Source organism: Prionailurus viverrinus, chromosome B4 (assembly GCF_022837055.1).
Source record: "Prionailurus viverrinus isolate Anna chromosome B4, UM_Priviv_1.0, whole genome shotgun sequence".
NCBI classification, from domain to species: domain Eukaryota; kingdom Metazoa; phylum Chordata; class Mammalia; order Carnivora; family Felidae; genus Prionailurus; species Prionailurus viverrinus.
In genome coordinates, this window is record NC_062567.1 from 42630262 (window position 1) to 42648335 (window position 18074).

The 18074-nt window shown below is 45.0% G+C and overlaps 1 protein-coding gene across 6 annotated transcripts in view; it reads left to right on the forward strand.

The window, feature by feature from the left end:
• ETV6 (ETS variant transcription factor 6) overlaps window positions 1-18074 on the forward strand; it is a 257342-nt gene that overhangs the window by 86533 nt on the left and 152735 nt on the right. For 2 of the 6 annotated variants that reach the window (XM_047866505.1, XM_047866509.1), the window contains one exon: window positions 13439-13568. The exons of 1 other annotated variant lie outside the window; for it this stretch is intronic. In XM_047866505.1, the coding sequence (XP_047722461.1) occupies window positions 13439-13568 (130 nt within the window). Of the gene's footprint in view, window positions 1-6566; window positions 8075-13438; window positions 13569-18074 lie in introns of those variants that run through there. 3 more of the 6 variants (XM_047866507.1, XM_047866508.1, XM_047866506.1) reach the window with 3 other exon arrangements.

Sequence of the window (18074 nt, forward strand, 5' to 3'; positions counted from 1 at the left end):
ATATATTATTTAAATTAATTGTACATGTCCCTTTTTAAAATGTGACTGCTAGGGGCGCCTGGGTGGTGCAGTCGGTTAAGCGGCCGACTTCAGCCAGGTCATGATCTCGCGGTCCGTGAGTTCGAGCCCCGCGTCAGGCTCTGGGCTGATGGCTCGGAGCCTGCAGCCTGTTTCCGATTCTGTGTCTCCGTCTCTCTCTGCCCCTCCCCCGTTCATGCTCTGTCTCTCTCTGTCCCAAAAATAAATAAAAAACGTTGAAAAAAAAATTTTTAAATGTGACTGCTAGAAAAACGTTAAATTACACACATAGCTCACATTGTATTTCTGCTGAACAGTGCTGGTCTAGATAATGTCTTATTGGGTCCTTTGGAAGTATCATGAGGACTTTTTTAGGGAAAGTTGCTAGACTTCCAAAGTTAGAGATTCGTTTTTCCCTATTGTGTTAAACTCTGCTTTTTTAGATGGATGGGTTCATGACAAGGGAGGGTTGGAAAATAGGTTTTGGTTAAGAGTGAGTTAATTGAGAAGATAGCTTTGCTTCTGGTAATTAGAATGATTTTCAAATGCATTTTCACCCACTTGGAAACCACTGATTGTCATGAAAACAAAGCACATTAGTGCTTTGTCATTTGTGTCTGTTCGGACCCTGCTCCTTTTCTTCAGGCAGAAATCTTGATGGTGATTGTCAGCAGAGATTTGATTTGCTCCTGGCAAGGAACCTAAAGAAATATAACTAAAGGGGAAGTCCATAGCATTAAAGGAAATATTTAGCCCTTTGCTAACTCCTGTTTGAACCCTACCAGCTCCCAGTGGTTTTCAGAGTCCCTATTTCAACTTCTTTGTTTAAACTTTCCAGATCTTCCTATTTATAGATTTCAGTTGTTGGCAGCTCGTGTTCGAGGCGTTGTTGACACCAGTGGTGAGGCCTGACTGGTGGCGATGCTGTAGGCTGCTTTCACAGCTTGGTTTGCAAGTCGCTTTCTAAAGATGCAAAGAGAATTACTATCCGCTGTAGTAGTTTCAACACCTGAGTGAATTTCAGATGACAAAGTCACATCCTTGCCACGCTTCTCCCACTGTTTCAGAATTGTAGTTTGCTTACAAGGAAGAAGAGATAAAATGCTAATGACATCAAGATGCTTGGCAACTTGAAAATTTTGTTTCATAGGAAGAACTGAAGTTTCCAGTGACTTCTTTTAAATCAAGGAGTGAATAAATAATTCCGCCAGATTCTTAAGTAAGCTACCCTTCCCCGTAAGGGCCACTTTATACCCAGACTTTATCATGATGACCAAGCGTTTAAAAAACATTATAGGCAAAAGTAACTCTGGAGAAAGATGGCATCCTCGGTCTCTGGACCTGCCAGGGGTGTGGCGGGATCCATTCAAGGATCTCGTTAGCCCTTCAGCCTCCATTCCTGCATCCGTGGAGTAGGTTTTGTGCTCGTTCTGGTGACATGACTCGTAGGAGTGTTAAGAGGATACAGCAGCCTGTAATTGAAGGGCTTTTGGTAATAGAAGGGTATCTTGGTAAAAGGCCTTAGCAAGCTCAAGATTTCTACTAGTTTAGGGTTCTAAGATTTTATTAAGAAGTCAGCTGCTTGGAGTTCAAGCTGTTTCTTCAAATTATAATAAGTTGATAGTTTGTGTGCAAAAGTAAAGACCTACCCACTGGAAGCAAGGTTACTTTTGGGGGGCGGGGTGGAAGTAAAGCCCACTCAGCCCTTTAGAATGGTACAAATGTAGCCCTGAGCACCGTGTTGGGGATCCTGCCCCTCACCGAGGGAAGAGCTGTCCAGGCTCCAGGCTACTTGATGCGGTTTCAGTCTGAGCAAGAAAGGGGTCCAGGACCTGAGCATATGAAGGCAGACCCTTCTGGGTGGGAGAGGAGGAAGGGAGGGCAGGCCAGAAGTGGAATGGGTTTTCGTTCGCTCTTGCTTTTCCTTCATCCACCTTGTCTTGCTCCTGTTATACTTAAAAAAGTGCTGAGAATGCAGGTTCCATGTGGAGTTGCAGAGAGTGAAGCAGGGCTTCCTGCTGGTGGGTTTGGGGAGGGGGTAACTCTAAGGGCAGTGGGGAGAGAAGAGGAACCCCTGCAGGCACACCTGTCTGGGCCACTGGTTCCTATGTAGGTCAGGTAGTCCTCATTCAGGAAACTCCTGTATTACACCCATCATGTCCATTGTATGGATCATTCAGGAACTTCCTGTATTACACCGATCATCTCCATCGTATGGGTCAAGGCAGAACAATAACAATTTACTCAGGAGGGAAGGACAATTAGCAAATTGATTAAGAAGGTTTCTAAAAAACTCTTGTGACAGATGATCAGTTAACATGTGTCTTGATTTACTGTATTGACTTCTGTCTTGATTTAAGATAGTGAGTCTCAGCCGGACTATTGGAATCACATGGGCGGAGCTTTAAAGCTACTGATACCTGGCCGATTTACTTGGATACTGGAATTTTTTTTCTTCTTAGAGCTGCTCCAGATGGTTCTCCTGTGCAGCCAAGATTCAGAATACCTGGTTTAGAATGTGTCTTTCCTCAACTGTTAACTGATCCCGAGTCCCTGAAGTATGTGGAAATTCAAGCCTATTTTTCAAATACTGGGGCGAACTAACAATTGTAATGAAGGCATGGATCTTGCTAAAATAAATTGCTACTTAGGCTTCACAACAGGGCTCCAAGGGTGTAGCACAGGAGTTTCCTTATTTCAAGCTGTGTCATATTCTGATAATCACTGTTGTCATCGTGCACACACACAGGAATCAGTTGTCAGAAACAAAACTTCTTTCTACCACCCGTGGCCTCAGAGAAGGAGAAGATGCCTTTTCTGCGTTCCTGTCGGGAGTTTTGTGTCTAAGAATCAGGGAATTTCTAAGGTTTTTGATAAGCGTAGGTAGTATAGGTAGAAGATAGTTGCCACGATGGTTATTACTTCTGGAAAAGCTTGTCTGAAAGAGGAAATTCAGGTGTGTGACCTTGGTCATCGGTGTTCAAGGTTGTTCGTATGTTACTTTTTAGAGGTGTAGAGGCTGGGCGGGGCAAGAAGATGAATTCTGCTCTGATTCGTCAGTCAGTCCTATAGTGAGGTCATGTCAGTCTTGTCTTGGTTTAAGTTAATTTCTCATTTCACAACATAAAGACAGGTTTAATTCTTGAAGATGTTTAAACATTTTTTTTTAACGTTTATTTATTTTTGAGAGACAGGGAGAGACAGAGCATGAGCCAGGGAGGGGCAGAGAGAGGGGGAGACACAGAATCCGAAGCAGCCTCCAGATTCCGAGCTGTAAGCACAGCGCCCGACACGGGGCTCGAACCCACGGACCGCGAGATCGTGACCTGAGAGGAAGTCGGACGCTTAACCGGCTGAGCCACCCAGGCGCCCCAAGGCAGGTTTAATTCTTAAAGCACACACTAGAAGTAGTGCTTTATTTGGGTCTTTTCAAATTCCATGTCGTAATAAAGCCTTGCGTTTACAGAGAGCCTTTGTTTGAAGAAACTCATAATAATTTACAAGCTTCATCTCATTTATCTTTAAAATAATGTTATGTGACAGTAAAGGTTGGGTATCGGTATATGCCAGTTTCTCAGACAGCAACGCTGTGGAGAGGCTGACTTCTTTCTTTCGCACTGCTTTTTAAGTGTGGCGTTCTTATGTGGGTCTACTGAAATTATTTTGGCAGTAAACATTTTCCAGAGATACAAATCTTTTCCAGATCTAATTTGCGCTTATGACCCTAGGTATACAGTTTACAGGGCTTTTTCTCTTGCTATGTATTCCTCCGCCGGAGGCAGCCCAGGAGTGATCTGATATAGGTAGAGCAAGGGAATTTGTTCAATTTGGCCATGGTCGTGGCTGTAACCCAGCCCTCCGCCTTACAGAGTGAGCCCCAGTGGGGTGGGGGTGTCTCCTGGTTCACCAAAAATGGACTGGATCCAGTTAGGAACTTGCCGGGCTTCCTGCAAAGCACTTCCTTGGGGCTGCCCTTCTAGAGACGTTATTCAGTTTTATTTAGCATCTCTCTTTGGATTAGTCTCATTTGAAGGAGAATGTAAATCTTGCCTCTGGGATCCAATCTTTAGATCCTACTATTTCTTCCGGTAAAAAAAAAGAAAAAGAAAAAAAAAGCCTTTTTAGTTTTAAAGGAGGTCTGAATTGCCTCCTCTGTAACCACCCCCAGCGAACAGCTGGGGCTGTGGGTTCAAGCCATAGCTCCTCTTTCTCTCTCTGTCTTCCTTTTACAAGACTTCCAGGATACAGCCGTTCAAGAAAGAGGTGAAGAGGAGCAAAGCCCAGAGTGATGCTGTAACAGAAAGAAGAAAGCTGCGTGGGGGAGGGGTGAAGGGTTTATGAAGCAGGAAGCGGCAGGTGGAAGGGGAGGAGGAACAAATGGATAATGCACCGGTTTGAAGCAACAACCTGAGCATTAACCATTTATTCTGCCGCTTCTGCCTCTGGGCTCTGCGGAAGCCTGACCCTCGATCTTTCTCTGCCCAGGTCTCAAGGTCCCACGATGACCCCAGGGGACTTAGCTCCCAACCCCCGGGGGGGGGGGGGGCACTGTGAGTACTCAAGGAGAGCAGTCACATGGCAGGTGGAACATGCCTGGAAGGTATCTCTCCTCTGGGGGGAGAAATTGAGAAGCTCTCTCTAATGGCGCCCTTGATACAACTAAATAGCAACTCTCTCAGTTCATTACTCGTTAGCCCCAGGCAGGGACACCGCATCCTGGCTAATTGTAATAGCCAAATCATTAAGGGGAATGGCATTAATGGAGGAGAAAGCATCTAATCAAGAGCTGAACTTGGCCACTTTGTTGTGCCCAGGATATAAGCTGCTGTGAATTTAAGCACCTAGTTCTTCTGCTATTAGAATTAGTTAGGAAGAAAGGATTTAGTGACCCTCTTTCAAAAGGTGGTTCAAAAAGCTTAGGGGCGTTTCGGGGTAAATCCCACAGGAAGACTTTATTTTTCCCAGAGATTTTATTTATACCTGCTGGCTGTGTATAAATAAAGTCACACCCCCTTTCTTACACCGAAGCGACCCACTATCAGTAGGACATGCCCTGTCACGGGGTTTCTAGGAGCGATGATGTATGTTGGCAAGTTTACCTAATCTCTGCTTAGAGCGAAAGCAGTCATCTCCATCAAAACAGGGATTCGGGGTATAGTCAGGGCCATGGAGCTCCCACGTTAATTTCCCCATCCAGGTCAAAAGCTCATGACCTCATCTGCATCAGCCCTGGGTTCCAGCTAGGTGAGCTGAGTACCCTTCAAGCATAGACCTCCCTGGAAACCACAACCTGGCATGAAAAGGAATCACAGCTTGAGATTCTGCTTACGAGTCATATCAGAAATACTTAAGAAATTCAGGGGGGGGGGGGGGGAAGAAAAATTCATACCATCTCAGGTTGGAGAGGATCTTAATTAAAATGTTTTAAAATTAGAACAATAAATCTGAGTCTCCCGCCCCCCCCCCCGCCCCCCCCCCCAACCACCACTGGTGCTTGTCTTTAATGGGCTTGCTCCTAGTTCCAGACATTAGTGCTTTTCCTGATAATATTTGGTAGAAGCCTTGAACCCTGTGAGGGATTTCCGATGGAGAGAGGAGGGGATTGTAGTGTTCAGGCTTGCTTTGGATCCGTTCTGCCCTCACTGTAATTAACAAGCTCTGACTTACCAGAAGATCGAAGATCCTGGAGTCAGAAGGCATCTTCACGTTCTACTTGAGTTCCTTCCCAGTGTAGGAACCCCATTTAGAGTGACTTTGGAGCCTCAGCTTCAACAGGCTTGAGGGAGAACAGTAGACCACATACATATTTTTAGTGCGTGGGTATATGCCGCCGGCTGGGCCCTCTGAGGTGCTGGGGAGAGGCTTTCTCTCTTCCTTACGCTAGTCCTTCCTGTATTTGAAGACATCTAGGAGAATCGTGTAGCTCTTTTCTTCCCCACAGGCTCCATATATCCTTAGTGCCTTTACCCAGGCCTCATTTGAGAGAATGGAGTCTGCTCTCTTCAGGCCGTTGGAGAAGCCTCATTGGACTGTGGCCACTGTGGTTTCTGGAGGCAGACTCTGCTCCTTCTCGGTATACAGATATTCTCACTGCAGGCGTGAATAACATGTTGACAGGGCCTTTCCTCCTCACTGCGCCTGGGTGTCTCACCTGTACATTTAGATTTGTTGCTCCTGGATGAACGGAAAGCCATTGAGTAAGGGAAATGTTTTTTTCTTGTTGTTAAACAAAATGTTAGAGATAAAAGTAACATTCTTTTAAAACATTTTTTAATGTTGATTTATTTTTGAGAGAGAGAGAGGGAAAGAGAGAGTTGGACGGGGGCAGAGAGAGGGGGAGGCAAAAAATCCAAAGCAGGCTCAAGGCTCTGAGCTGTCAACACAAAGCCTGATGTGGGGCTTGAACCCATGAGCTGTGAGATCGTGACCTGAGCTGAAGTTGGACGCTTAACTGACTGAGCCACCCAGGTGCCCCAAAAGTAACATATTTTTACTCAAAAATTACCTCAGGTGAGATTTCTATACCACATGAAGTCATCGTATGCACAAGTAATTGATCGTATGCCCTGGTGGCCTTGCTGATTGTGTCCCACAGGTAATAATACCTGTCCTTGGATGAATTCTAATGGCCGCCCCTACTCCGAGGTCGTTCCAGGAGAACTTCTCTCATACATCGTATTTAGTCCCTTCCTCAGCTAAATGAGTTTATGCCTTCCATCTGTGCTCCCAATAAGATAAGCATTAGGCTTAAGAAAGTTGGCACCCTGGCTTAGGTGACTCTGTTGAGTGACCTTCAGGAACCCCACACAATTCTGTGAGGAGCAAGGGCACAAAGCAATGAAATATTCCAAAGCCGCAATGATTCTATACAAGCTTGGACTTATCTTTTGGGATTCCCCATAAATTCTGAAGCCTCCGTTGATGGGCAGTGCTCCTTAAATGTAATATCTTATTTCTCCTCATGAGCTGGGAACTTGAACGGCTTGCTTAACCTCTGCGATCTTCAGGTCGGATTCCTCATGTGGAATGGAGATGATCGTGCCCTCCTTGCAGGGTTATTGTGAGTCTGAAATAAAGTGAAGCTTTCATGGGAAGCGCATTCCAAGTGTTCCCTGAATGCTAGCTCCCTTTCCTGATGGTTGCAGTGAATATCTTCCAGCTGAGATTGGCACATATGTTCTGAGGGGTGTTAAGTATTTATTCTGTAAAGTGATACTGAATTTTAAATGTTGGGACTATCTTGGAAATTCTAGGACTTATGGTGGCAGAATTCATAATGCCTAGTACAGGCGCTGGCTCTTAGTGGACCCTAGAGGGATGATGAAGTATATCATAATAACCATAGGGAGAAAAATACCCTAATGACCTTTTACAGCAATATTAGACTACAGGGCCTATCGCTCACACTTCTTTTTTATTTATCTTGCTGTCCACCGAGAACACAGTTCTGCGTAAAAGGAAAGCTTACAATGTTTTGACTACATTGTGTCTGATTGACAGACATGGATGCTGTCTTCTGATTTTAGGCCGGGAAGGTGAGGAAAGGGGCTGTTTCAGGTGGAAATACACAGGAATCTGCGTATTTCAGGTCTCAAACCCCTCTTCTCAAATGTCCAAAGGAAGAGCCCTCCTTAGACCAGTAAAGCCAGGCTCCCAGAAGATCTCCCCGTCAGTATGTGTGTGGTTCGTCGGGCGCACGCTCCCTCACGCCTTTCCAAGGGCTGAATGGGCATCTGGGTGACAAGAAAGGAGAGGGGCCAAGCATAGTTCCACCTATTCTAATTTGCACAGAGTAGTCCCATTTCCCTCCCACCTCTGAGACTACCGCAAGTGTGTTAAAAGCCAAAGACCAGTTGGGCTGTACAAATCTAATGGCACCCAGAGGGTGCTCAGGAGAGGAGCTGGACGCTAAGAGGAAGGCCCGCCCAGGCTGCTGGTACAGATGTCTTCTGGAACCTCGATGGGATGGAAAGAGAGCATCACAACTTCACAGCTGGGATTTGATGGAGCTGGATTTCTACTTCAGAGTTGATGCTTGAATACCTCAGATCCCAAGGTATATCTCAGATCCTAAGGTATACTGCTTCTTTCTGGGGAAATGCCAAAAATGTCATGGCCTGCGGCTCTTGGTGCAGTGTATATCTAGAAAAGAAGACTGGCGTTTGCATCTTTTCCCAGGTTCTTGAAGTTGATCTGGCTGAATTTTGGGGTGGACAAAATATTCAGTGTAGTTTTTCCCTTAAAAATTTTTTTAAATATTTATTTATTTTTAATATTTTTTAGTATTTTATTTTTATATTTATATTTTTATATTTATACTATTATAAATATTATATTTATATAATTTTTATATTTATATAAAATTTTTAAATATTTATTTATTTTTTATATATTTTTAAATATTTTATTTTTATATTTATATATTTATATTTATATTATAAATATTATATTTATTTTTATTTTTAATATTTTTTATTTTTTTAAATATTTATTTATTTTTGAGAGAATGAGAGAGACAGTGCGAGCAGGGGAGGGGCAGAGAGAGAGAGGGAGATACAGAATCCAAAGCAGGCTCCAGGCTCTGAGCTGTTAGCATAGAACCCGATGCGAGGCTCAAACTCACGGACTGCGAGATCATGACCTGAGCCAAAGTTGGACACTTAACCCACTGAGCCACCCAGGCGCCCCTTCAGTGTAGTTTTTCAAGTGAAAGGAATTGGCATTCGAGAGGAATTGGTGTTCGTTCGGGCTCTTGTGCGTGTCTGTTTGTACCCCCGGCACCAAAAACCTCAAAAACTATGCAGCTCCAATTTCTGTCTTGTTCAGGTTTGGGGTGATGTATATAGATCTCGCTTGTTAATGAAAGCTTATTTAATGTAAGCTATAGCCACCGCCTTGAATCATTTCACAGCCAGAAGAGTGTACTTAAATAATTGTGTGTTCAGACTTCAGTTTAGTGAATCTCAGTAAATAACTTCCCACTGGAGACATTTCTTCCCTTCAGTCTCTAGAAGACAAACTGTGGTACAAGCATCAGCTTTCCCAGGCAGCTTTCCCAAAAACCTGCAGGGTGAAAAAGAGATCCTTCCCTCAAAATAGGGAATATTACCAGGTGCCCACCGTATCTCGGGTGCCTGTTGTTTTCCATTGTCTGAGTTGCCAGTTAGAGTGCAGGGAAGGGACATCAAAGTGCAACAGGGCGAAAAGGGCAGCTGTAGAATTTTTACCACATTTCCCGGCGAAATGGTCACCACTCTGTTTCCATGACACTCTTCCTCCTGAGAACCTGACACGGGCTTCAGAAACCATCCTTGGGGTAATCTGGCATTCATAATGGGGATGGGGGCTATTTGGGGAAACACTTCCTAAATCGGGGACATCTCGGCCTTAGAGGAATCTGTAAAATTACCGGTAAACCATCTCTTTGCGAGTACAACCAAACTTTGTTTCTATTCTTCTCAATTCCAGAAACGCTTTATCTTTATTTCCAGAAAGTTAATATTTAATTGGCAACAGGCTCTAAGTGTGTCAACCTTCAGCCTCTTTAAAGAACTAATGGTGTGAAAACAAATGTATAAATGCATCAGGGGGATCCCTGTGATTTATAGAAGCTCTACATTGAATAATTTTGAAAAGGGAAGACTTTTCTGGTAATAAGAAGATTCATTTTTTTGACTTTTCTGTAGTATGCAGCCATGGTGGGGGGGGGGAGGGTTAGGGGAGGGGAGAGGGGAGGAGAAATACCATTCTACGGAGCATAAAATGTTTAAGCTTATTTTACGTGATAGTCACACGTTCCCTAAGCACTTGATTTAAAAATGAGCAGAATCCAATGGATACCCTTCATTGGCCCTTCATGGTTTGGGGAGGAAGGAGGACAGGGAATAGACCTCATTTTGGTTTCGGTAGTTAAATGCTTCCAGCAACCTTACTCCATATTCCATTTAAATTAAAAGAAAAAAAAAAAAAAGAAGAAAAAGAAGAAAAGAAAAGCTTTCTATAATGGTTGGTGAAATTTACATTTCATCCCTTGCCTAAAACTATTTTTAGCCTTCTTTCTCTTTTCAGAGCTTTGTGCTGCCCCCTGCCCCCCCTTAGGTTTTACAATTGGTCTTAGAAATGGCAGTGCTTTCCTTTTGTTTCTGCAGGATGGTTTGATAGGTTGTGTCTGCACATTTGAGAGCAGCACGTTTTCTTTATTTTTTTTTAGCATCTAAACAATAATGTAACCACATCACGGCCTTTTCAGTCACATCGTTGACCTCCGTCAACATGAATGCATTAATGTTGCATTCATTTTATCCCATACAACACTTGAATGCATTAATATCACTGTCTGTAGCATTTTAATTTAATTAGAGCAGTGGTTATAATCCTCTTGGGAAAAATCGTTATCCCCTCTGTAATGTTAAAATAAAACACCTCTGGTTTTCACCCGACTGACAATTTGCTTTTGAGGTGACTGAGCTCTTCATGTGTACTCCCCTTCTCTTTGTTGGGGTCGGACCACAGAAGCAGTTGTGAGGATAAAAGAGGTTTCTTTTATTTGAGAAATTGGATGTTAGTCTCCTTAAGCCTCTCGGTCTAGATGTCTCTGTCTGAGATAGTGGTGTTTGTTTCCTATTTCTAGTTGCTGATAGTCTGCTGGTTATGCCTTGTAGATGTTAAGTGTATGGTTATAGGAATAGATGAAAAAATGTGAACCATGTGAATTGCCCTAGAAATTAACAAAAAGAGAGATAAAGCCTGCAGTGTGAGATTTCCAGGTGTGTGTTTCATTCTGTTAGGAAAGGAGCCCACATACTGGGCAATGTCCTTTCTTGGGTCCCTTCAGGGCTCTACTGGCTGCTGAACTCAGGGTCAGGGTAGGTGTATAATGGCTGCTAGCAAGATGCTCAAGGCCCTAGAAGTGCGTTTTGCTGCAACCCCCCTCTTGGTCAATACCCTCTCTCCCGCTGCTGGCAGGTATCTTCGTTCAATCTTTTAAAAAGAGCTTCCCGTCCCAAGCTTAGGGTGTTGCAATATTGCTGAGTAGAAACCGTCGTCTGGAATGAGAATCTAGAAGCTGTCTCCGTCTAGAATTGTTTGGGCATGGGGGTGTTATAAAATCCCAGGGCAAACACTGAAGTGTGGCTTTTCAGTATAGCAGTAAGGACAGGCAACCACTCAGATGCACACACACACCGGGGACTGCCTCTTGAGAAGGTACAACGGTGGTAATTTAGCAAATCAGAATATATACACTTGAAAGGTGATACCTAGCTTGACTCATATCAGTAGGCTAGCGCTAGATTTCCCAAGAAACCAAGTAAAATCTGCTCTGAGGCCTGGTTTTCTCCCCTTTTTTGACTTTGATGGGTTTGGTGAGGGGTGAAGGAGCTGGGATGACGTGGCCTCTCACTCACAGGGACCAGTTACAGGATCTGGTGAGTTTCTCCTTGCTTTAAGAGATAGTCATCGTGTTATGAAATGCCGTCTTCCCTTTTTTTCTCGCACTCGTGCCATGCCATTTGAAAACTCTTTGGCTGCACAATGTTTTCTTCATCAACAGTTTCACTTCTGCAAAAACCCTAACAAAACAAAGCTATTTCTGGGAATAAATGTAACGGCAGATAAGATATCTAGACATATATTGGGACTGGTTTTTTTTTTTTTTTTTGAGGGTTGAAGTGTGTTAAACTAGAAAAAACAGACTGCGTTTAAAATGTTTAAAAAGCCTATCTCTCTTTGAAAACCCCCTAAACAGATTGTATGTTTCCCAAAGGTGTGTTTATGTCTTTGACTCTTTCACCCCTGGAACCCCAAACTAAACACCAAAAGTTATAACTCATCCTTAAGCTAGAGTTGCTCAAAATATGCGTGATGGTTGGTAAAGTTCAATAAAAGTGAAGTTGAAGGTTTTGCCTCTGGGTGACCTTTCACAGGACATCATGATTGATACAGAAATGAAATCTAGGGTGGGTACGCCTGCCTTTAATTAAGAAATTCACCAGGAAACTTTAGGATGTATGTTTAAACGGAAATACTCCAAGTGCCCTTTTTGCTGGTAGAGGATGCCTCAGGGAAGGTATAGCAATTCCATTCGGAAATTACAGAAATATGTATATATTCATTTAAAATTGAAACTTCCTACCACAACCACCAAACTTTCCAGGCTCTGAGCAGAAGAAAAGCTTTAATTTGGTTATACAGCCAGGGGGACTCCCCTGCTTCCCTTTTGCACATTTGATGAAGTATAAAATGTTAGAGAACTGTCTTTCCAAAACACAAACACCCCCTTTGCTTTATTTTCATCTGCAATTTTTCTTTTGCTCCTGATTCTTGTTTTCATAATGGCATCTTCCTGATCTTTCCCCCCAACTTATTTTTGGACCTTGTATGTCCCACTTTGCTTTGCCCAGTTGAACCACAGAAACGAATGGAAGTTATGTTTATTTATGTATGGACGTTAAGTCAAAGTAGTTGGTATATAGATTTGAGATGCAAATTGTACTGCTCATCTAGCTGAACATAAGAGTTGGTTCCTTGTCATTATTTGCTGTGTTTTAATTTGAAGCTAGTAATAATCCTTCTCATCCCACCCAGTTGTTTTAATTGATCTAACAAACACTGCCTGTTTGAATTTAAACAGTGGGTCTGCAGTTGTCAGTTGAATTAAGTACCTTCAATTAAACAGCACTTTCCTTAAATGCAGACAATTCTTGAATGAGCTCTGAAATACTTCAGAAGGAAAGAAGCATGTGTCTAAGATGGAAAATGAAGGGACAAGGAGATACTGTTAATGTTGCAGATAGTTCCCTGCTATGAAGGAAAAAATCATTGGATATTTTTGGTTTCTAATGAGATAGGTAGGCCATAGAAAAATCTTGTTTGTAGATTTATTAACTAAATCTGGAGTTTACAAGCCATCACTTTGAGCTCACCTCTCATTGGATCTGAGTACAGAATCATATTTGCATTAGGAACCGGGGATATTGCCAGAGAAGAGGAAACGTGGTTTTAATGTATGGATGACATTAATTATGTGACTTGGACAAGTAATTTTTGAGAGTAGTCTTTAAAGCCATTCTCTTGGACATACGGTTTCATTTCCTCTGCCTTGTCTCCCCTCTTGACTTGAACAAACCTCTAGTACAGAGGGGAGGGGAAACGGACACCCATTGACCTGAGTCCAAAGGAGAAGCCCTGTGTTAAGCCTTTCCACAACCTTGTTACAAACCCCAAATCCTGGGGATCTGGAAGACAACTGAAGTGTCTGGAAAGGGGGCGAGCGGGAATGATGTGAAGCCTGGTTGGCCAGTGCTCAGATGCCCCCTCTCCCTTTTGCCCCCCACCCTGCGCGCTGTCTTCACACCTAAGTCAGTTCCAAGCTTTCATTGTCTTCTTCCCCCTCCCCTCTTCCTGCCCTTCTTGTTAACAGCAGGAACGAATTTCATATACACCTCCCGAGAGCCCGGTGCCGAGTTACGCGTCCTCGACTCCGCTTCATGTTCCAGTGCCCCGAGCGCTCAGGATGGAGGACGACTCGATCCGCCTGCCCGCGCACCTGCGTGAGTGTTGGCGCGCATGCGCGCAGGGCTGGGAGGGAGGACAGACCGCCCCAGGGCCAGAAGGACAGACTGACTGAGAGGGGAGTGGTTGCCCGCGCACGGGGACGGGGCTTCAGGCAGGAGATTGGCAAGCTCTGAGATGGGTGGCCCTCCTGATGTCCACCGTGGGAAGCTGCTTCGCGGTCCTTTACCCCTCTCCCCCCCCCCCCCCCCCCCGCATTGATGGCTTCAAAAAGCTTGAGACTCCTGTCCCTTGTTGACACGTTACCCCCAAATCTGGAAGTGTGCACCATGTAGCAAGGTCAACTACATCTCCTAAGAGGCAAAGTGAACGTTTTTGGAAAGTTTGCCTCTCTTCCTGAGTTCACCCGTAACTCCTGTAGGATTTTCGTAGGCCCTAAATTTTGGGCAGTTTCTGAGTCAGACTCCCTCCCTGCTTTGCTTTTAGGCTGTGTGCTCTTCCTTTCTTTACAGGGAGGGCCTCCCCGCCATTTTTTTTTCTTTTTTTTTTTTTTGTTTCATGCTGGCTGCTTTTCTTTCCTTCGTTTTACTGCCCAGATAGGGCCTCTCACTCCCGTCCTTTCTTTTGCTCCCCTCTCCTGCTTCTCCTGTGCCTGCATTGCCTCCACGGCCGCAGTCTTTGTGGTCCTTCCACCTCTCTCTCTCTCAGGTCACCTCTGCCCCTTGCCTCTACCAGCTCCCTATCTGTAGCTTGGCAGAGGATCGGCACCAACACACTTGTGCTGTTGGGGCCAGTCTCCAAAGCAGCCGACACCTGTCATTTCCTTTTTGTCTTCCTTTCCTGTGCTGCCACCCAGCCTCTAGACGATACAGTGTGATGGGGCAGCTGGGGAGAATGAGTCACCTGATTCCCACCCCGATCACAGTGTCCAAGAAAATGCCAGGTTTCCTGGCTTGAATATTGCCCTGAGGGCTCAAGTCCAGGTTGTAGGAAGCACGGGGGGTCACCTTGGCCCTTCCCTAGCTGATTCCTCAGACTTCCGTGGTGGCACGCACTGTTGTGCTTGCCATCTCTTTCTGGCATGGTAACGCTCCCCGGGATGTTCGCCTCCTCTCATCCCGTCTCTCCTCAGAAGCCAGAAGGTTGCTTGCTGAAAGTGGAGAACAAAAGGAGACAGAGGATGCAGGCTTCTCTTCCCCCTCCCTGTGATAATTCAGGGAATCAGGTGACTGTGTTGCTGGGAAATCCTGGGGGAATATTGCTGGCTTATTCCTTCTCCTCCGGTGAGGACGCTTGCCGGGCTTCTGGCGAGGACTTGAGGGCCGTGAGAATCCGTCCCCTCCTCCAGCTTGCCGTGTCCGACGGTATTTACAAAGTCGCTACGAGTCGCAGGCAGGACATTCCAGCTTCGCTTGGGCAAGGAGGTAAAGGGCACAGTTGCACTCTACCGTCTTCTTCACAAGATGAGATGGGGACTGTAGAGGTGCCCGGGTCACGACTGCGGGCACCATTGTCCCTGGTAAACTGGAATGTTGTGGCACCAGTAGAGTAGACAGGACTGGAAAAGGAACCACAGTCAGGGAATAACATCTTTTCCTCCGGAAGCTGTCCGGTGGCCAGTAGTATAGTCGCTTCGGGAACATTCGCTTCCACGTCGAACATGGTCATGCCTTGCAGAACACTCTTACCATCTAATCTCATTTGTTTATTTATTCAACACCGTGCTGCACCAAACACTCTCCTGGATGCCAGGGATACAGAAATCGACGAAGCAGACCAAACTCCTTGCCCTTTGAGAGCTTCACGTCTAGTACAGAGGGGAAAAAAAAAATGTGTGAACCCTTGTCCCAAACAGGCTGAAGTGTCTTCCATAGCTTTTCATCCCTTGGCTTTGAGACATCTGCCCCAAGAAGGCCCCAACTCTTGGTTCACCTCTGGATGCCTTTGCTCTTGTAAGCTCTTTTACCACACGGGACTCTCTCCCCACAAGTAGTAACCATGGCAAAACCAGCTAAGACACACACCGAACCGGAGGATCTTAATTCTTAACTAGTTCTGCTGTTAAAACGAGCTGTTGGAATGTGAGTCAGGCACGATAATACCCAGTTCTGCCATACAAGATGGTGATGGGACAAGAGACGGTTTCCTGGCCCTCTTACCTTTAACATATCATGATCTCACTGAAGGACTCTTTCTCCGCACTTGGAACTGTCTCTTCCATGCCAACGCTGTTCTGGAGTAGACGGTTTCCTCACGGGCCACGACTGGGCCACTCCCTGTGCCTAGCACACAATTGTAATAGCTAATATTTGTCATAGGATAACCCTGGACCAGGCACTGTGTGAAGTCCTTTATGTAAATTATTTTATTTAATTCCTCCCAGCAGCACTTGTAAGGTAGATCTTCTTTTTCTACCCATGTCAGACATAAGGAATTTAGGGATTAGAGAACTTACGTTAACCTGCCAAAGTCACACTAGTAAGAGAGAGAGTCAGGATTCAAACTCAGTTCTGTCTGACCCCAGAGCCAGGCTCTTACCTGTTGTGCCACTATGTAAGTGTGTTCAATACATAGTTTTTGGATAGATGGATGAATTCGGGCTTGACACTTAGCCAGGATTCACCCGTGTGGCTGCAGTGGCCAGAATGGTTTATGGCTGGAATCTTCTAACCGGTCAGTGAATTGTTGAATAGTTTGCTTATCTCCCTCGGATGGGTGGATGGAGGGATGGATGGATCCCCACATAGATTATCACATCTAGGATTATCATATCTAGGATTGTAGCATATTACTGCTGACTTTAGGATATAATCAGATGATAGAATATGGATTCAGGTCAGGGCAATGCCTTCTGTCTGGCAGCCTGACTCTAGAAACCTTCTGGGTAATCTGCATGAGCCCTGTTGGTTCCGACATCTGGAATGAATCCTGTGCAAATGGAGGTTCCCAGGCTTTTGTTGTTTGTCCTCAGCTGGGGCTTTCCACATGAGTCTGAGCCGCCTGCCCCACTCTCCTGTTCCAGGATTCGGCTGCCCATTGAGCTGTTTGAGAAAGCTCTCATGTAGCCCCCAGGATGGTTGAGGCTGTGCCGTATACTGGAAGATGCATCCCAGCTGGGTTTCCAAACCTAAAAGAAAATAAATATTCTAACAAGGGAATTGGGTTATTGCTGTTTTAATCTGGGATTCCAGACAATTCCCAATGGAATGCTCATGGAAAGTACGGGGAAGAATCTGGAAGCCAAGACAGCAGCAGGACATTTATGGTATTGCTAGGTTGAAAGCATTTTTAGCTGCTTGTCTTAAAGAGATACTCACCAGACTGGTATGCGTCAAAGTAGCTTCTTTTCACCATTTGTCCTCATTGATCTGCAGAAAAACCTTCTCTCTTAACTCTTTCTTTTTCTCTTTCCATTCTGCAGTCAAAATATAGCCTTTCCTGGTTGGAGGGAAAGTAGAGGTGATAATGTTTAAGATTCTCATACTGAGGGTTTCTCACCATTTTGTTCTGCAAAGGCAGAGCTATATGCCCAAACGGAAGGCGTGTGACAAATTAGCAAGCGATTGAGAAGTAGAAAGTAATGCCTTCTACCGGCCTGTGATAAAAACAAACGGTAAATGGAGCAAAGTGTTAAGGGGTGATTAAAGAGGGCCTGATAGGGCCAGGTGGGGTACTCTGGGCCTAGGAAAGGAGGTGAGCAAAGGGGAGAAGGGCCAGCCCCATGCTGTCCTGGTCTGGCCTCCTCACTGCCCACATGTGCAGGCTGGTACCTGCCAACACAGGTTCCTGGAACCACCCTGTTCTACTAGGAGAGCAAACACAAGGATGTTTATTGAGAAGATAGAAGGGCTTCTTTCCCCCTCCACCCCACCCCCCTTCCACAGAGGATACTGACTTAGTTTTTAAGCTTGAGGGTAGAAGAGCTGAAATACAACAATTGTAACAGGTTGGGTGAAAGACACAAAGTTCTGCTCCTTAAAGGGAGTCTAAGCCTCTTATGATTCCTTGAAAACACAAAAAAGATCGAAGGCCCCCCAGAGTAGCTGGAGGAGCTCACTCTTGACTCTCTAAGCAGTGAAGGCCGTTGCCTCATTCTCACTAGGGGCCTCCTGTTGTGAGGGCGAGACTTTGTCTCATTTGTCTGCCCGGAGACTGCCTTTCTCTAAGTGCCTGGGGGGAGTGTGGGTGTTGAGGGGGCAGCCAGAGGTGCCTCATGAGGTGGTGCCCACCCTGTGAACCCCTCAGCCTCAAACAGTGATGCTGGGGGCTGCCCATCTGATTCCAGGAAAGTATGCTTCAGATCTGTCAGCAGAATTTAAGTCACTACATGTCTTTTCTTTCCTTTAAATTCCTTTTTACATGATCATTTTGGATTTAGTTGATAGAATCCCATCTGATCACAGGTTGACATGATGCTCTTTGCCCAAAGACTTTGCAAAATTTTGCAGGGCCAGGTGGGCCTTCTAAAATCCCTGCGAACTGGTATTTAAAAGTCGGAACCGAGGACTCATTCATCATTTTTAATAGGGTTACGGTTTATGATG